A 21,198-nucleotide genomic window follows, 5' to 3' on the forward strand; every position below is an offset into this window, starting at 1 on the left:
TGCAATTCCATTCCTTCCTGTTGTCAGCAGTGTCTGGACTAAAATTGAACAAATTATAATAAACACCTAATTTACAATTATTTTAAGTATGTCTGTGTTTTTTGGGACACCTTGTATATTAAGGTGTGTGTGTGTGTGTGTGTGTATATATATATTTATATTACTGATTATTCGCATTTGTGTTTATTCACGTGGTTGTACTTTGCAGTAATTTAGGACAGCCTTCTCATATGGGAAAGAAGTAGAAAAACCTTCAATCACGTTCAGTTTATGTTTCAAATATTGTGCATCATATAAGGCTTATATGATTTACTCTTGAAAGTGGCCACTTTTGCATTTTTTTTCATGCAAGATAATCATTTCCCATATATTGTTCTGATCAATGGCCAAGTCATACAAGTTTCATTTTGTACAAGTTTACTAAGGATTTTATACCAGGTTTCCATGTCTGATGCATTACGTACAAGTTTCAAACAAAAGACATACAAACTTATAAAGATTTCTATATATCTTTTCCATATGGGTTATATCATAATGGAAATTGCCAAAATCTTTCAACAACGACATGCCTCTTTGTGTCATGAGAAACAGTAGCTTCAAACATCTTTTATTGCTGAAATGCGCTCAAAACAGTCTACAAAGGTTCCCTAGATTGCAACTGAAATCATTTACGTATATTGTATTATACTACAGTACTATATACTCAATAGGTTGAAATTACAAGACTATAAAAACACATTCATGATACAATTCATGATACGAGGAAACTGTCAACAGCACTGTTGACTCAAGGACAGAAATGCAGGGGTTGTCTGCTCAAGGGCACCTCAGCAGGGCCTCAAGAACAGGCTCCCAGCTGGATTTGGACCTCCCATTAAGAACCTCGCTAAATTAAAAAAACACAAACTAGATCCTTGTGGTAAAATATACTGTATAACGTGCACAAATACACTAAGACATATGAAGTTGAACAGATAAACGTCTCACTTAAAAAAAAAACCAACGTATTGTGCAAATCTACTGCAGGCGATCACGCAGACAATGCAGGCCGTCTATTCAACCTGATCAAAGCTTTTGAAGAAACGCGAGATCATCCAGCTCATGACACAAATACGCATGTAGAAGAAAAGGCTGTGTTCGCACTTGTAGTTCAGTACTCTGGTCCAGACAGGATACGGCACATGTTGCGCTCTGGAAAAACTGAACTCTAAGCAAGATTAAATAACTCAAATTAAAGTCAAATCATTATTGTTCAGTAGCAAGATCTTTTTCTCAGCAGGCATGTTCTTTTTTTCACCAATTCAAATGCTCCAATGAATGCCTCAATTTGATTAGTTGCTGGGTCGGTGGACTAATAACGTAAATAACTACTGGGGTCTCCAATCAACGTTGGATCAAAAACGACGGACATCAACATCTGTGACTGTAGGCAACCTCCTGATGTAGGTTTTTATGAACTACTCAAGATGGCAGTACCTGCAGTTGAATTATCATGAGTTTATCTACCTCTGCATACGCTTTAAAATGTTGGTTAGTGTGAATCTCATGCGTGCTACCCTCCTTGTACTCTTCTTTTCAATGAACGCATCATCATCCGTTTGCTCCTCACCACTATTACGACATTGGTTCTGCTGCTGCTGTGTTGTGCAATAAAGGTTGTTAATAAACAATTGGTCAAAGAGAGTTTACATTGTCCTGTCCACTGTCATAATTTCCTAATCATTATTATACTATGAAAAATAAAAGTTATACAGAATGAGTTTCAAATATCAGAACAACTTCGCTCCAATTATCGCCTGCTTCCTGTTGACGCCTTGTTCTCTTTGCGGCTTAGGTAAATAAACAACTGCTTATGATTAGAGCCTTTACTTTCGTATGTACTCAAATGTGACATACGGTGGAACCTTGGTTAGCGTCATTAGTCCCTTCAAACCGAAACGTACTCCTAACTGAATACATTTTTCCCATAAGAAATAATGTACTGTAAATCTGATTCATCCATTCCAGACATCCAAAAATTGTAACAATTCTAGTTTTCCATGCAGAAAACAATTAGAAATGCGTACAAATGAGGAATGAAAGGGACACATATTTATGCTTATGGTTGTTTACATTAAAGTATCACTGCATTTTATGTGTTTTATTCTATTTAATTTATGTATTTATACGTAACCTGATATGACGTTTACATCTGCGCTACGTGCATTGCGTGCATAGCTCAGTCTTGGTGGATGTCACGAGACGATAGAAACATCCGCATGCTAACGAAGTATTTTAACAAGAGTTACTCATAAAACGAAGTATGGTTGTTGACCATTTATGTTCATACATTTTAAAAAATAACTACGCAGAAGCGATGTTGTAAAATAAAGGAGGAAATGACGTAGTCCTGGCACATGTGTGGCACCGATTGCGTTCCAGGTACGTATTGCGTAGTGACACGCTCCATGGTGTGGCACTCCGGAACAGCTTCTTCTTCCTTTCAGTGTTCCCGCTCACTTTACCGCCACCTGCTGTACAATTATGTGTGTGATTTTTACACGTACATTCTGTGAAAGTACAGCAGATTTTGATTACATTACTTTACTGTGAAATAACAGTTAAATACTGTCCATTTTTACAATTATTTGTTGCAATTTTACCGGGGATTTTGATTACAGCATTTTACTGTGTAATAGTACTTTTAAAATCCTGGTAATATTTCACAGTGGAGGCAAAACTTAGGCATACATTTTGTACACAAACCAAAAAAAAAAATAACGCTAATCGAGGTTTCACTGTATCCTTCTTTAAATGAGCAATATAGTGTGAACAGAACAGGAAAATATGGTTGGCGAAACACCATTTTAGTTGGTCTGGTCTAACCTAGTCAGAAAAAATATTTTATTAGTCAAAAGTAAGTATTTTGACCTTGATTGCAGATGTTCAATCTTGCTTCGATTTCCATTTTTGCTGTGTGTAATCAAACAGGTAAAGACACACATTTGGTTTGGTTTCAGCAAAGCAAACGTTACCTCATACCAAACTGTCAAAACGTGCTGTCTGTGTTGCTTTGTGGTGCTATTTTTCAGAGCAGACACGAGTTGTTAAAATGCACTCTAAAAAGCGGCTGACACGCACGCACAGAGAAAAGTAAAGAAACTTTTCAGACGCAGGCGCTGACCCTTTCGTGTTAAATGTTTGTAATTTCTCTGTGCTTTTTTGTTGGTCAGAGTGCAAGCGGACCAAGACCGCCTGTCCAAGGTGCACGCCAGCACAGCCTCAAACTGGCTTTCTTACTTGGTGTTACTCGTACGCAAGTTACTTTGAAGCTGCTGCCTCTGATCTTTAAACAGCTTGAGTGCGCCGCCGCAACGATGGAGCAGCCGACCCATTTCTTTCCTGAAACGCCTGGTCAAGATGGTGTACAGGAAAGGGTTGCAGAGAGAGTTAATGGGGTGAAAAATGATGAGAACTATCTTGGAGTGAGACACGCTGATGAGGGGCATGTGCAAGCTGGCGGAAATGGCGAAGAAGGAGATGGGCGCCTTGCAAAGGAAGTCCGTGAAAATGAGCACAGCCATGCGCTTGGCAAGCTTTGTGTCACTGCTGCGATTGACGGGCAGCGGCTTGCAGACGTTCAGGTAGATGCACCCGTAGCAGCAACACACCACCACAAATGCTAGGACATTAAGAGAGAGGACGATCATCACGTACAGCTGAGAATCCCACGTGTCAATATCCATGGGCAGACAGATGCTCACTTTGCTGTAACTGTTGACCCCCACTAGGGGGAGCACAGCAACCAGCAGGGAGAAGATCCAACCTGCGAACATGATGTTTGCCACATGGTGCATGCACAGCCTCTTGTTGAAATCTAAGGCGTTGACGATAGTGTACCAGCGTTCGAGACTGATCACAGTAAGCGTGTAAACTGACAGCTCGCAAGAGAACATCGTCAGGAAGCCTGCTATGCCACATCCTGGGCCCGTCTGCCAGGCAGCGGCGTAGTTAAAGTACTCACGGCGAGAGTCACAGTCCTTGAAGGCGATGAGCATCAGGTAGATGCCCATGCACATGTCGGCCAAGGCTAGGTTGCATATGAGGAATTTGGAGATGGTTAGCTTGTGGCGGGTAAGGAGCAGGTGCATCAGCACAGCGATGTTGCCAAAGACGGTAAAAAAAGCGATTATCCATGTGAAGTGGCCCAGGATGGGGCCCAGGAGGTCCTCGCAAGGATTGAGGGCGTCTGGCTTCGGTGTACACTTGACGTCTGCGTATGTGGGACAAATATCTTCCAGTTCTGGATGATCATTGTAGAGGTTGTATCCTGTACCGTCTTTTCTGGAGAACCAAAGACAGGATGGAATATTTCTCCTTAGCATTAATGCAAAAACCACATCGCAGTGTTTCATCACACGCACATCATGCACACTACAGAACAATTGGGGTTTTAGTGGTTGGACGATTATACAGTATCTTTGTTGGAACAATGCATTGTAGACTATGTCGGCCTATTTTCCTTTAAAAAACCATATCGACCTCAATATAAGAATTTTTCCCCTTAAGACGGGTCGTCTTGTACACTCCTGATCAAAATTGATGAAAGACCAGTTGAAAAATGCTAAGAATTTACATTTTGCACTATTGGATCTTACGAAGATTCTAAGTAGCGCTTCAAAACGCAACAAGAGGAAACTGGAGTGAGACAAAACAAAAACCGAGTAAGCAATTTGTTGCAAACAAGCATTAAAGTGAAATGGGCTGGTCATCAGCTGATTCAAAGTTTAAGACCACAGCCTTTAAAACGCCAAAATCATGTCAAAAACGTGCGTTCAAGGTCATTTTCTGTCAGGTATTCACACTGCCAGGTATTCAAAGCTTTCTCTCTTTGAACGGATTGTTGAGCTGCATAAGCAAGGTCTCTCGCAGCACGCCATTGCTGCGGAGGTTGGTCACAGTAAGACAGTCATTTGCAACTTCCTAAAAGATCCTGAGGATGATGGGAGGATTATAAAATGTTCAAGAAATGACTCAGAAATGAGTAACTGTGCCATTCTTTTTTGGTTCGGGCATGCGTCCTCGAAGATGGTTTCAAGGAGGGCTTTTTTTGCCTTTGCCATCAAGAGATCATGACAGTGAAAATGACACTGAATCCGAGTTGCAAATTGAATCCAATTTAAAAAAAAAAAAGTGTAAAAAGTGTCGGTGATACCAATTTTAAGATAATGGTGGTCAATGAAACAGTCATCCGTTATTTCACTGATATTGAAAAGATGATACTTAAAAAAACAGCTTATTTTCTCTTTTATGTTGTTTAAAAAACATAATTTTTCAAAAAAGAGCATTAAGGAAGGGGTTGTCTTATATTCCGTCAATATGGTATATGTAATTTTGTCGATTCAATGTTTGGCCCGAAAAAAGTATGACTATATGCATATGTCCAGGAAATTTGATAGAATAAATAATAATAATAATAATAAATACAATGGTTTTTCTTATTAATTCGTTCCAAAAGGTCAGACGAAAACTGAAACATCCCCAAAAAAAAAAGAATCCATTAATTCTCTTAGGAAATAATGGAAATCATCTATTCCAGACATCCAAAAATATGAACAAACAATACATTTTATGGGGAATAATTATAGTTACACATGCAGAAAACCATGCAAAATTCAATGGATATATGAACATTTAACATCACTTTTACCTTTATTGAAGATGCGAGGAGCGGAGCGGGATGCGGGACGGGAACGACATCTTTGTATTGTGGACCGTGGTGTGTTATTTAGCAGTCGCACGCAATAAAAAAAAGAGTGAGTCACCAACGCGTAGGTTAAGGTTTGTTTGAGCACTCGATTCTGCGAAATGATACAGCACACGGCAAACCGAATAGACTGTTACATGCAAAATATATAAAATATATAAATCATACAAAAACTGGGACATCTGAAAACGAAACTTTGACTGCATACCTTTTAAAAAAGATTAACTTGGTTGGTTTTTGTGTCTGAGTTTATCTTAAAAAGCATTTTTTTCAAAAGCGGGTCTTAAGAAAGGGGTGTTGTTTTATATTCTGTGTTGTCTTATAGTCAAGTCAGTACAGTAATGCCCCATTTCTAAGGAATAGACCCGTTATAACAAAACACTGTAGTTGCTTGATGGCTACACACCTGTTAGCAGATGTAAACGACAACTGAGTGGAGCCCCATGCTTTGGGTAATGTGGCTAATTTAATGTTTTTTATTGCATACAAACATTCCGTTTGATGGTAGTTGCGTTGTTGCAGGTCTTGGTATCTGCTGGTTTAGTTAATAAATGAACTAAATACAAGTGGATTTAGGGTTTTAAACTTTCATACGTTACAGTACACTTCTGGATGTTAAGATCAAATTGGGCAGTGAAAATAGAGCAGTGTCATTTCAGTTAGAAATAATCATCCTATCATAAGGACTTACAATACCCGTTGGATTGTTTTGCAAAAAGCTGATGAATTATTCATGGTCTCCTGCCTGCAAATATAAAAACAGTTGTAAGGTTTCGTTTCACTACAGGTGCGTTGATGTGGATTTTTGAAATCTATAGTGGTGTGAAAGTGGTTCCCTCCTTGCTGATTTCTTATTTTTTTGCATGTTTGTCACACTTATTAATGTTTCTGATCATCAAGCAAAATTCAATATTAGTCAATGACAACACAACTGAAATGAACACAAAATGCAGTTCAATGAAACTTTTTATTATTAAAGGAGAAAAAAATCCAAAGCTACATGGCCCCTGTGTGGGAAAGTGATTGCCCCCTAAACCTAATAACTGGTAGGGTCACCCTTAGCAGCAACAGCTGCAATCAAGTGTTTGTGATAACTTGCGATGAGTCTCTTACAGCGCTGTGGAGGAATTTTGGCCCACTCATCTTTGTAGAATTGTTGTAACTCAGCCACAATGGACGGTTTTCAAGCATGAAGCGCCTTTTTAAGGTCATGCACAGCATCTCAATAGGATTCAGGTCAGGACTTTTACTAGGCCACTCCAAAGTCCTCATTTTGTTTTTCTTCAGCCATTCAGAGGTGGACTTGCTGGTGTGTTTTGGATCATTGTCCTTCTGCAGAACCCAAGTTGGTTTCAGCTTGAGGTCGCGAACAGATGGCCAGACATTCTCCTTCAGGATTTTTTGGTAGACAGCAGAATTGATAGTTCCATTTACTGTATCACAGCAAGTCTTCCAGGTCCTGAAGCAGCAAAACAGCCCCAGACCATCACACTACCACCACCATATTTTACTGTTGGTATGATGTTCTTATTCTGAAATGTGGCATGACTTTTACGCCAGATGTGATGGACACACACCTTCCAGACAGTTCAACTTTGTCTCGTCAGACCACAGAGTATTTTCCCAAAGGTCTTGGGGATCATCAAGATGTTTTCTGGCAAAATTGAGACGAGCCTTAATGTTTTGTTCGGCAGTGGTTTTCGTCTTGGAACTCTGCCATGCAGGCCGTTTTTGCCCAGTGTCTTTCTTATGGTGGAGTCATGAACACTGACCTTAACTGAGGCAAGTGAGGCCTGAAGTTCTTTGGATGTTGTTGTGGGGTCTTTTGTGACCTCTTGGATGAGTCGTCACTGTGCTCGTGGGGTCATTTTGGTTGGCCAGCCTCTCCTTGGAAGGTTCAACACTGTTCCAGGTTTTCGCCATTTATGAATAATGGCTCTCACTGTGGTTCGCTGCAGTCCCAAAGCTTTAGAAATATCAACCAATATCAAAGGGGGGAATCCCTTTTTCACAGGGCCATGTAGGTTTGGATTTTTTTTTTCGGCCTGAATAATAAAAGGTTTTATTTAAAATTATCTGAAGAATTTAATTGTGACAAACATGCAAAAAAATAAGAAATCAGGAAGGGAGCAAACACTTTTTCCCACCACTGTATGTGCACACAGTTTACCTGCGTTTGCTATACCAGGAGTAGAAAGCACAGCATTGGCACGGGTACGTGATGTCGGCTTGCTGCAGCTCAGCCAGGCTGTTCAGCGGAGGAAGGCGCTTGAGAGCAAAAGCAGATGTAGCTTTTAGTTTTTTTAGATGCCGCATCCCTGTCTCGGGGAGGAAGCTCAAAGCTGTGGAGGACACATCCCTGAATCACACACAAACAAATATACACACAGACAACATGGACAAGCATCGGTTAGCATGTATTCATCTGCTTGCGTTTCAGTTAAAGGCCTGCCTTTCTGCATGGTCTGACGAGACTGTACCGGCAATGACTATGCAACCATTGGCCGGTCTATATGTGCACCATTATTGAATGCATTCATTTGCATCTTAATTATTAGTGTCATAACCAATATGCATCTATACCCAATATGATATGAGCACCAGTTGGATACACTACATTGTGGCTAAAGATGTGCAGGACGTCACAATCAACACGTCTCTAAAAGTCTATTTTCCCCTAAGACTCTCAAAAACAAAACAAGATTTTACAAACATGAGTACAGCGGTACCTCATTTTTCATTGGAATCGGGTTTTTGAAAAAAATTCTCACCAAAAATATGTCTCATTTTGGGTGTCTTGGGTATTGTCCGGCCTCTCTTTAAAGTTAAGTTTGGAACGAACTAGAGTGACACAGCAGCCACAGCGCTCTCCCGCCCTCCTCCTCCTTTCACTCATTTCTGTGTTCACCAACAATCATCCAACGGCTTCAATTAAGGAAGTCACCTTTCATGTTAATATCTATTTAATTGTGCATTTATATGTAGTTTGCATTGTTTTCTGCATGTAAAAAAACTATAAAATTATAAAAACTATAATTATACTCAAAATAAAATGTGTGTCTGGAACGGATTAATTGGATTTGCATTATTTCTTATGGGAAATATAGTTTTGGTTTCCCATAAGAAAGTTTCCCATTCTTGTAAAATTACTGCAGATTTTTCCATGTTAGCTTTTTAAAAATTTTTTTTTAGTCTTCTTGTTAAATTGTATTTTTGGAATGTGCCGCGGGCCAATACAAAACAGCTGCGGGCTGGCTGCAAATGGCACCCGGGCCGCACTTTTTGGACACCTCTGAGCTATATGTGTTTATATGCATTTAGAAAGCATGTAAAACTATAACTGTAAAATTATCAAAACATTTCTGCAACAGATTAATTGGATTTCCATGATTTCTTATGGGAAAGACCTGTTTGGTTAGCATCCGTTTCGGTTAGAGTTGGACCTTCTGGAACGAAATAAATGACGCTGACCCAGGTTGCGCTGTATAGGAATTTTCTATCCATACAAAGGAGGCATACTTTACATGTAATGAAGTTATAAGGCATCTTTGAGTACACTTCGAGTATCATTTGAGTATTTCATTGCCAGCCTGAGTATCCTGGTTTTCGGTTAACATATACAATAAACTATACAATAAAGTCATCCCTGTCTCTCTACCAACATCTCTCCCTCACTCTATCGTGTTTTTTTCAAGAAATGATTCATTAATAAATGGTCACTGTTTAGTGGTTGAAGACTGCCTATTATTAGTCGAAAAATATGAATGCAAATTGTACATATTTTTGTCCTAAATGAAGCATTTTTAAACATAAAAATGGCTAAATAAATTAACAAAATGAACTACAACACAAATACAAGGCAGACGAAGCATTCTAATTGTGAATGTGGGAACACATTTACTGTGACACACACAAACAGGAATTTCATTTACTTCTTAAATTGCTTATTTACTCTCACTATGTCTACTATATTGGGTAACATGAGAATAAAGCCATTTAAAGCCGCCATTACAATACGTTGATGAGACAATAGCCACCGCAGGAAGTAAGCTATCCAGAAAAAAGATCGTAAACAGGCTTTCTATGCCATAAGTACAAAAATATTACACTTATTAATATTCAATCCTACTTTGTCTAAATTCACTCATCGTGGTCGAGTCTGGAACTAAGTAACCACGATAAACGAGGGACAACTGTGCTTTCCTTTATTGATTTATTCTTTATTACCTAATAAGCAGGTGTCTAAAGGCTATTTGTTTTTTATGCTGATTTATGCTGAGCCCTCCTATTTTCTTCTGACCTTGAGACTATAAGAGCAGGTTGGTGTAAAGCTAAACAGCTCAGTGCCGGGCCGACAAACCAAAACAGTGCACTGAGAGGTGATAAAGCAGTTACATAGTAGTCAAGTGTTAAAAAAAACATGATTGCTGCTGTTTTAAAAAGGGACGCACATACCAAATTTTAAATATATTTCATTTGTGAAAGAATGTCTTTTGAACACTCACAGAGAAAGCGGACCAGTGGTTCCCTCAAAAGCATCATCTGGAAGCTTTCGAAGAAATCTGTTGTTACTTAAATCTCTATAAAATGTAGAAAAACAAAAACAAAAGAGGAGAGTCTTTAGAAAAACAGCCCGTGCTTAAAGGAAAATAGTACTCCTATTAACTCCTGTTAATATACTACTATAGCGTGTACTGTATGTTACAAAAGAATTATTGGCAATGAAGACTTACAGTTTTCGGATGTTGGTTCCATTGAATGCAAAACTATCAACTTCCTTGATACTGCAACTCACCAGGGCTCTGTCAAGGTCAACATTTACCGTTAACACCACAGATGGTCAGGGAAGTAAACACTGACTTACAGTTGAAACCAGCACATTAAATACATGATGTAAAAAGACACATACATATCACGGTTCGATTACCTCTCCCGACGTTGCATTTGATCACAAAGTTGATTGTTTAATAAATGATCGCTGTTTCGTGGGAGACTATGGTCTATTATTAGTAAAAACACATTGAAATACATGTGATTAGTAGCCACTAGTAGATTAGCTACTAGGTGGCAGTAATGGCACAAAATATTGAGACATTACCTTACATTACATTACCTTAAGCCATGGCATGTCCGACATTATAGAGTAAAAACAAGTTCTCATTCCATTCCGTGTGGAAGTAGTAGGTTTTTGGCTTTTTAAGTGTAGAAGAAATCAATTTGAGGCTCACTGGTTAGCTCGCTACCTTGTTAGCTTACAAGCTAGTGTCGAGAAGTCCCTGCAGCATAAGAGTTGCTCAATGTGTTGTAAACAATGAATAATAGGAGTGTAAAGGTGACTATTATGCATGTTATTTCATGTCTACAGGGCTCTAATCATGTTAAAAATCATGTTTACAAAGTCATAAACAGGTTTTCTATGGTTTGACTACAAAGGTGTTTCATTTATTAACGGAAATTCATTTATCGCGGTTGGGTCTGTAGCCAATTAACCGCTATAAACGAGGGATGACTGTAAACCTGTTTTTCTCGCAATCTGAAATCAAATCAGACTAAACTTTTCCTGTTTTAGGTCATGTAGGATTACCAAAATTATTCGCATTTGGTAAATGCTGCAATTACGAGAGAGAGGATATTTTACAGCAGGCGTGTCAAACTCAATCGCACAGGGGGGCAAAAGTCAAAGCCTACTTTAGGTTGTGGGCCAAACTGGACATTAACCCCCACCACACCCGCCAACTTTGTATCTTTCTTATTATTTATCCTGAAATTTTCAACACTTGTACTTGTATTTCTGCATATTGAAAGTATTAAAAACCTTAAAACCTTCTTGTCCTTTTAAGCAACATAATTGGTGAATGAAGCACACTCATCTGCATCATCAGTGCACACAGTGCTCGTTTGAAGTTGCGAACATGACAGGACATGCTCCAATAATCCAGGCTGAAAAAATAGTGGTTAATATGGTCAGATTTTGAGAAAATGTCTCATTAGCGCCGAGGAATAGATAAGTAGCAGCCTACACACCTTTTATCCGGGTCCCTCGTGCGCGCAGTGCTGGGATTGGAACATACCAAGGTTGAGGAAAAGGCTTCTTGAGACGTCATCTGTACTTCTGTGTAGAAGGTGTCGGACGTTTCGCTCCTCATCCGAAGAGCTTCGTCAGCAAACTAATAAATGCTGGTAGCTTAGGCCTTAAATACAGTAAGAGTGGGCGGAATTGGTGTGCCAACACCCTCCTCCTATTGGTTCGTTACACTAAGCCTGGGCGGAGCAGTGGTATAATCCTATCCTGTTATTCACACCTACGATAAAAGGGAAGTGTCGCTCCCTGAATTGGGTATGAACGACTCTGATACTGGCTTGTTAGCATCTATTGTTCTGGCTCGGCCCTGCCTTCACCTCATTAGGTTGTGCATGACAGCTGGTGAATGAGTCTTTATGTGGGCATACATTTTTTTAGAACGTCACTCGTGCGGATGGACGTTTTTTTTTTACATCGGAGTGGAGTAAATGTGAATTTTTTTTCATGTCCGTTCATTCCTGCTTGAAATTTGTACTTTCTACTTTCCGATCCGTCTGCGGATATCCAACTATAGTTGTTTTGGCGTGGTTGTTTCAATGAAGTCATTGTCGATCAACCACCTCTTCTTCATTCTCCCAGTGTCCGGGCAAAAGCTACAGTATTTGATATCAACACAAAATCATCACAATCCATGAGATGTGTAATCCGGAAGAGTCTGCAACTGTGGAATGGGAAGGCTATGCATTTCCCAGCATGCTTTGCTGCAGTTAAAATGATCACTCTTGACCGTCCTTTGCCTCTTTAAGGTGTTATTAAGAATGGTTGTGAATTTCGTGCTATAAACAATATTGTTTCCACTTTTTCAATTACAGTATAATGCCAGAGCATTAGTTTATAACTTATCGCTGTAAGCACTTTGCTTGATGAGGTCCGTGAGGCGGGCCAACTCAATGCTACTTTCCAAACAGTCCCGGATGAAATTGCAACGAGGGCCAGATTTGGCCCCCAGGCCTGAGTTTGACATATGTTTTAGAGAGTTTTTACTTTCTTCTGGGTCAAAAGCTTACATACATTCCCTTAGTATTTCAAATATAACATCATTAAGGCATAAATAGTCCCACTTTACACCACAGGACATGTCTCCCAAAATTAAGATCTTTGTCCCTGTGTAAACGTCTACCAGCTTCGGCCATCACCATCAGCTTTGGTTCTGGGGTTGATTTGCGCATTTTGGACCAAAATATGTTCATCTCTGAGACACAGAACCTGTCCTCTTACTGAGCGGTGGACACTCCTATGTTGTTTATGCTTGCGGGTTATTGTTTGATCAGATGAGCGGGCACCTTCAAGTATCTGGAAATTGCACCCAAGGATGAACCAGACTCTACAATTGTTTTCATGATATCTTGGCCATAATGTCAAACAAGGTGTTTGAGGTGTGGCCTTAAATACATGCACAGATGTACCTCCAACTAACTCAAATGTTGTCAGCTAACCTATCAGTGGCTTCCAAATCCATGTCATCATTATGTTTCCCACATTGTTTAAATACATAGTAATCTTTGAAACTTATATATATGTGACCCGCCTGTTTCAACCAGGTCTGCGCTGGGCTCGAACACTGGGGCTCGAGCGCTGACCGTTGGGCCAAAAGCCTGGGCTGGCAACCCAACGTTCAGTGCAGCTGTATGCTGGTAATCCTAACTGACCTAAAACAGGAAAAGTTTCGTCTGATTTAATTTTGTTTTTCCACAGCGTGCACACAGTTTATGTAAACTTCTGGTTTCAACTGTAGAAAGCAAAGTTTGAGAAGCATCAAATGCATTGATAACTTGCCAAAACAAAATATTTTCTCCTTGCACTCACATGTCAAATGTCATCTTTGCCAAACCATGAAAGGCATTGGCAGGGATTCTTTTGATCTCCACGTTGTCTTCCATGGATCTACAAAACCAGATACTTTCATTCTCAAACGTTTGGCTAATCAGTCAGACAAAATGATGACAGCTGGCAGGATTTGTGGTGGCGTTAGCGGTGTTTGCAAAAAATGTACAGTACAAGTGCGATCACAGTCATTATTAAACGGGAGTACTTACAGGACAAATTCAGTTCTCGCAAAGGATATAGTGGAGAAGTCTGGCAAGTGCCGCAGGCCGGTGTTATAGATGCGCCTGTGAAGAAAAGCAGCATGTCATCACGTTATGGCCATCTATGTCAGTGATGTGCTGTCGGGGAAGGCAGGTGAGGCAGAGCCCGTGTTGAACTGTTATCAATGAATTTCTTTTAACATTTTCTTAAGTAAAAATATTTTCTGATCAAATACAGGGCAGAAAACAAGGTGAGGCTGCGGTGAGTCTCTCCTTCCGTCTGAGTGCACTTCACTCAGTGCACTGAGTTGGATGGCGATTTCTGTGTGTCAGCATGTTGGCAATCTACACTCCTGATCAAAATTTTAAGACCGCTTTAGCCAGTAACCATTTTCATTTGGGCTGAAGATCCCCGTGTCTTGACGGACAGCCAATGGGCTCCTCAGGCTCAGGGCCGGTGACATTTTTTTTGGGTAAACCATTTGACTTCTTTGTTCCATAAGCCCCAGGATCTTTTAAGAATTTTCAAATGACCATCTTACTGCGTAAAACCTCAGCAGCAATGACGTATTGGGAGAGGCCTTGCTTACGCAGCTTGACACTCCCACCGCGTTCGAAGAGAGAAAGCTTTTCTGCCTTTGCCACCAAGTCAGCCAAGTAAAGATATTTTCATGCTCTGCTGAATGAATTAATTTGACTACTAAGGTGGAGGATTATATATCGAAGCTCAACAGAAGATGATCAGACTTTTACAACAAAGTATCAGAGTTTTCCTGGAGGTACTTCTTATACAAATAATAAGACCACAAAGATTTTTCCGTTTATAAACAAAATGAATAAATAGGATTAAGCAGTATTTGACAACAACATTTTTAACAAACGTGAATCATTCTTCTTTTCTTGTTACCCTCTTAACGATCAACCTGTATTAACATAAAAAAACTCCAAAGGAGTCAGTGCCTCACCAGCCATGAACCTCGTCGCACATCACTGACCCACGTAACTTTTAACTTTGGATGGACCGCTTTGGTGGCACTCGGTGTATGAAAAGCAGTGACTCACTGATTTATCAGCAATAATTGATTCTGCATGCATGGAAAGAAAATAATATGAAATAAAGTCACGTATACTCACAAATATTTCAAATCAGGCAGGTCAGTGAATGCACCCTTTTCAATTGTCCTCAGATTTATCAGACCTTCCACAATGCTACATGAACAGATATAAGAAATACAGTACTATGTTAAAGTATAGCGTGTAAAAGCCAAATATTGGCCACCATTAGATTCAACCATGTTAGAATGACCGCATAAAACTTGGCTGTCCATTGTGATATGGCAAATCCCTGCATCTGCACCTTTATTAGGATTAGTAGCAGTAAAGTAGTCGGTTCTTTATCAATCTAGCCTCCAATTTGCCATTTTATTATGTCAGTTTTACACAGAAACAACAACGCTTTTGCACAGTATTAGGATACGGGGTAACTATAAAATTGCTTTGGGCATCAGTCAACAAACTGGGCAGCTGTGAAATTTAAAGCTCTATCGAACAACTTGTACTTGAGATATTCTGTTAAAGTGAAATGCAAAGCATAAATAACTGGGTTGAACATAAATGTTAGATGTGGTGCACATACATTTCCTTCAGGCCACGGATGAAGAAGAAGGCGCGTGTTCGTATCAGTGTGATGTGCTCGCTGTAGGAGACCAAACTGTGGCACATATGCAGAGACTAATTAAACAACAACATACAACAACATTACGGAGCATATAACATTTAACTATAGGTTGGGAGTTGCAGTCAATAAAACCAGGGCAAAAAACAAGAATGCAAATAATGATCATCTCACTAAGCATACATTCAGTTTAACGTAAAGACGGCAAAGGTAAAGTTCATGCTGACTTGACATGAACTAGCTACCCTTTGCGTTTGATATTAGTGAATTAGTGAAACAAATACTATGAACATGTTACTGAGGAAGATATGGCACGCTAAGATGGCTAATCACAGCTAGCTAACGTGACACAAAGAAGAAAAGCACCGGCATGATGTTATATTTTCTTTATCGTTACAGTTAAAGTTACAATTAAGGCAGCAAATCAATCAAAACTCATCAAATACACAATCCAGCCAACACTCTTCTGGACAAGTTTTTTTTTTAGTATGTAAATATTTATGGTGTTGTGGCTTGAGTTGCAGGATTAGCCACGGTAGACTGCATTAAGAACTGCATTTTATTTATTTTTTTAGAAATAATTCTGTTTTTTTGTTGTTTTTTTATTTGCATTATTTATTATTTATTATTTATTATTTATATATTGTTATTTTTAATACATATATGTTCCACATCCATCATGTTCTATAATATTGTTTAAAAATGACTTTTCGACAGAAACGTTTTTTTCCTCTTCTTCTCAACGATATTTCAAAATAACACATTTTTAAAGCTGTAATTATAATACCGAACTGTGAAACTGTGATATTTTTGCCTAAGGTTATCATATCGTTAGAAATTTATACTGGCCCATGCCTGGTCTCAACCAGCCTTGGAACCGGGAACAGCTCCAGGAGGAGCTTAACGAAGCAGCAGGCGACAGGGATGTCTGGACTTCTCAGCTTAGACTGCTGCCCAGGCGACCCGACCCCGGATTACCGGGAGAAGAAGGATGGATGGATGAATAAGACAGAGATGCTCAAGCGGACATTTGAACCCTGAAATCTGTAATATAACCACTAGGTCACAACGCAGCCATATTAAAATTAAAAAAAGCCTTTAAAATATTTTCCCAATAACAGGTTTTATATTCAGGGTCGTCTTATACTCAGGTGAATTCTCTGCAGGATGCTTTTTGTAGGTCCTAATAAGTGGAATGGAAAGTAAGGAAAAGAGGATGTCTTCTACAAAAACACACTTATCACCTTGTTTTGGAGCCAATCTTAAAATTCAATATGAATGTATGTAGGACGAGAAGTGAAAATGTTTAAGAATGACGTCTAAACAACAGACACTGAAAGGCAAACAAAGACTTGCAAATGTGTCCTTGAGTGTTTTGTTTACTGATGGAAACTCATCTTGGGTCACTCTGCTTCAGTTCCCCTCCATCTGCACTGCTTTTTAAGAACATCATCATTAGTGTGAGATGCACAAAATGCCTCATTAAAAAATGTGAGGTCTGATGTCGATCGATGTGGAGGGCTCGGACATCCACACCAATCCGTCTTTGTAGCGTACAAAGGTCCATGTTTACTGTCGCTAATATTAGTGGACAAGCCTGAAAGCCTGAACACCTCACATGCCAACCATGTTCATAATTGTTTATTTTTCTTAAGACATGATATTAATGCCAAATAAAACACACATGTTGGTTATTTGAACATGGTGAACCCATCATTCACCAGCCAAGTACTAATATCCAAGGCTGATAAGGCTCGTCCCTGAGGACGAAGCGAGACATGTCAAAGTTTTCGACATAACTTGTCTGCCCCCCAACTGAAGGAAAACAGGTGAGGCCAAATGAACAGTTAGCTCCAGAAGTATATGGACAGCGACTGATTTGTTATCATCTTGCCTTTTCACACCATCACACAGTGACATGGGTTATTATGTGTTCACCTCTGTACACAGCTGCAACCGATTTGAAATAAAAGCATCACCCTGTGACTGAAGCGCAGACGCTAAGCATTCATTTAAAAGGCTTCCAAAAATGATGGCATGCCATTTACCATTCAGAAATTACAGACATTTTACAGTTCAAAAGTATTTGGACCTTTGACATAATTACCTCCGCAGCGCGGAGGTTATGTTTTTGTTTGTTTGTTTGTAATCAAAATAACTTGAAAAGTTTGTACAAAAAAGCCATCCAAACAACACAACACGTCAACACACACGACGTACAAAGTAACCTGCCTACTGCACCATGTGGGCATACAAATACATATCCACGCAAAATACCCATGCCAAAAAAACACCCATATATACCCGCCGCAGGGCATGCTGGGTAGCTTGTGGTAGTCTTTCTCCCAACATTTTGCCGTGTTTGTCGCATTTTTGCTTGATTGCAAAATATGTTGAGGAGGTCGTCAAAGAAGTAAACAAGGAGGAGTTAGCATACTCTTGATATCCAATGTTTTATTATTCATAGCTCACATTGTTGTTGTAGCTGGACGACCCAGCATGCTTTGCAGGCCTTTGGAAATAACAGTTTTAAGTTGCGTGTTGTGTTTAACACTTACTTGTTGTTTATCACCCCCTCAGTAGTCATAGTTGATTTATGTGATGCGTTAACTTGCTGTGGAGGTGTTGTGTTTTCATTTCGTGGCACCGTGAGCAAGTATGTCGTTCTGTTTGATGACCACCTAAATATAGACGGCCTCTCCGCCAAGTTATTTAACACTGATTTATCCAAATGCTCATCCTCATGTTAAGATTACGTTACGTTATCCTGCACTTCACACTAACACAGATACCACTGGCTACAACTTTAGGTATCACAATCACAATCAAATAAGAGGCACTACACGAAAACACATTTGTTAGCTGGTTTTCTTAACACCCATCAGAAAAGTATTCATGTAACACCATAAGTGTCCACAAGCCTAGCTACTGTATGATTTACGATGCCTCATTTAGCTACACGAGAGATGCAAAACATTGGAAACAGCTCTCGGTATCTGTGCCGTTCTACACCACTGAAAACTACAAGCACCAAGATAAACATTGTTACATGAATCATATTGGGACAGTCAGTCAGTTCTGCAATGGGGCGTGCAGGTGTACCTAATGCCTTATGTCAAAAAATGCAATTTTGCAAATATTGTAATTTGATTCCAATCAGGACTAAACTTGAGATCAAGTCAGCTATAAATATGTTATTAAGAAGCGTACTGTATATTTATATATTTGCCTTATCTCATGCTCATGTCATGACCCCCTAAGGAAAGTGACCTTGTGCTTTGTGTTATTACTGTAAGACTTCATATAACATTATCAGCAACTCTTATTGCACATGTTACCAAAAAGCATTCAGTCATTTATTTTGATCGAAATGTCTGCTCACAAAAGAATAAAATATATATCAAATGAACATATTGAGCCATTCATGCATGCAACACACTGCATAACAAAGAACTTACATTTTTCTTATGCTGACCAGCCCTGTGAAGGCATGGGTCGGAACCTCTGTCAAATTCACGTTTGTGAGCATTCTGTGAAAAGAGTGACATAATCTGGATGTGTAACCAGAAGAAGTGGCAGACACACGGACAGAGGCTGCAGTACTTACAGCAGGGACACAGGTGATGTCCCATTCTTAGAGGTCAGTTGAGTCACATTGCTGCATTGGAAACTGGAGGCAGTGCAGCTGCAGATTTTCGGACACCTGAACACCTCAGAGGAGGTCACGTTCAGGATGCCAAACAGCATGACCATGACCCAGATCGCCTGGAAGGTCATTGGTGAAATAAAACAAACACAAAATTGACTTAAACTCAATAAAAAAAAAAAAACAACAACAGTCAAATACCACAATGTAAAAATCCCAAACTAAAAAGCATGCGAGTCTATAATAAAATGCACTAGTCTTGTTTCCTCAAGCTCTCTTTCATTGAGTGTGAGCTCGTGTTGCCTTCATGTACTCTCGTGAACACGAGGTGCCTGCCCACCTGGAGGAGTCACCTAAAAGAGGAGCACAGACGGCTGAGATATACACTTGTGGGTGGAGATCCCAAAAGCTCTTCAAACATCAATGAAAAACCCACAAAGATGGCGTTTATGGCATAACGACAAAGACTTTGAGAGACATAAAAGTCTACACTACTAAATGTAATTATAAAAGCAGTGCTGCATGAAAAATGCCAAAAAAAAGGAACATAGGAGACTATACTGTTACCCAAATCTTTAACTTTGCTATGCTTCTGTGTTCATAAGATGACTTGCTTCTTTAATGTACAAAGAGTTCATGGATTGGTGGTATTGGGACGCAAAAATCAGGCTGCAGATGGTAATAAGCTGGTGTTCAGTGTGCTCGCCATAAGACAGGCTAAGAGCTTGCTTATGTTAGTCGGTGTGTACACATATGTAAGTGTCATTATTTAACAGAAGCCTTTGAACTACGACCATAAAGGTGCAGTTCAAGCCCACGTCATGCTCTACCTAACAGTCAGTAGGGGTGAACGATGGCACCCACGCAGGACTTGCACTTCAACGTCTCTTCACAGAATGGCAACTTGACCTGGGAAAAAAAGGAGAACCGAGGAAAGGATAATTCTGCATGTTCAAAAAAAAAAGAAACAACATATACTGATTTGACATTTCACCACAGTTAAATTATGAGAATAAAATTGAAATTTGACGGGAAACAGCGAATGTTGCGTAAAATTCGGTGGCGAAAAAAGTTGGAATGTGACAAGAACGAAGTCGCAATATTACAAGGAAAAAGTTGTCAAGCTACACGAGTGAGGCTGTAATAAAACGAGGTAATAAAGTCACAAAGTAAACTTAGTTGTGAGAATAAAGAGTCATGTTACGAGGAAAAAAACGTACGTTGCAAGATTACAGGCGTGAAACAAGAAATATATTTTTGAGAAAAACGTCGTAATCACGCAAGTATAATATCAAAATAAAGACTAAATACACGATGAAAAATGTACCAGATTAATCATGACAATAAAGCTGTGATGTTACAAGAGTGTCGTCTTGTGTATTACAGGAAAATGGCAAGGAAAAAATATCTAATGTTACGAGAATAACATCATAAAGTTACGTTTTCAAAATAAAATAGTAATATGAGGGAAAAAAACAAGAAAAAAACAAAAAAAAGACTTAAAACACTGAATGTTACGAGTACAACGTCGTAAAGTCACCAGAAAAAAAAGTTTGGCCATATTACAATTGTTACAGGGGAAAAAAAAGGTGTGAAATTAAGATTATGTAAATAATTACGTTAAATTTTTAGAATAACAAACTACAATTTTAATAATGTGCATAAGTTACACTACTAGGTCATAATATTACGAGGTCAAAGTTGTATGATTACAAGCATAAGGTCGGAATATTAAAGCTAAAGGTCCAAAAATTACAAAAACAAAGTCTTATATAAAGAAAACTCCAAATTACAAGAATAAAATCTTACATTATGAGGGAAAAAACGTAATGTTCCGACATTAAAGTCGTGAAATAACAAAAAAAGTCATATTTTAGAGAAAAAAACATCCTTAACACAAATAACTTCAAAATAAAGACAAACTAGACAATGAAGAAATGTGCTACATTTCTAGAATAAAGACACGAAAAATGTCTTGATGTTGAGCATCAAAAAAAGGGGAAACTAGTCAGATTAAATATG

General features: G+C 39.1%; 1 protein-coding gene across 2 annotated transcripts; it reads right to left on the reverse strand.

Annotated features, from left to right (window-relative positions):
* Positions 1-51: 51 nt before the first annotated feature.
* Positions 52-19,513, reverse strand: LOC129193758 (lutropin-choriogonadotropic hormone receptor-like). 2 transcript variants are annotated; one of them, XM_054798355.1, is made up of 11 exons: positions 19,138-19,513; positions 18,989-19,060; positions 15,492-15,566; positions 14,990-15,064; positions 13,865-13,939; positions 13,635-13,712; positions 10,480-10,548; positions 10,252-10,326; positions 7,917-8,105; positions 6,438-6,491; positions 53-4,323 (listed from the first exon to the last, which is right to left on the reverse strand). In XM_054798355.1, exons 1-11 carry the CDS (start codon positions 19,305-19,307, stop codon positions 3,276-3,278), a joined length of 1,980 nt encoding a protein of 659 aa, XP_054654330.1. In that variant the 5' UTR covers positions 19,308-19,513; the 3' UTR covers positions 53-3,275. The 2 variants fall into 2 exon arrangements, with proteins under 2 accessions (XP_054654331.1, XP_054654330.1); XM_054798356.1 differs by lacking the exons at positions 14,990-15,064; positions 15,492-15,566 and having other exon boundaries at positions 52-4,323.
* Positions 19,514-21,198: the final 1,685 nt, after the last annotated feature.

This window comes from Dunckerocampus dactyliophorus, chromosome 14, assembly GCF_027744805.1.
Source record: "Dunckerocampus dactyliophorus isolate RoL2022-P2 chromosome 14, RoL_Ddac_1.1, whole genome shotgun sequence".
Lineage (NCBI taxonomy): Eukaryota > Metazoa > Chordata > Actinopteri > Syngnathiformes > Syngnathidae > Dunckerocampus > Dunckerocampus dactyliophorus.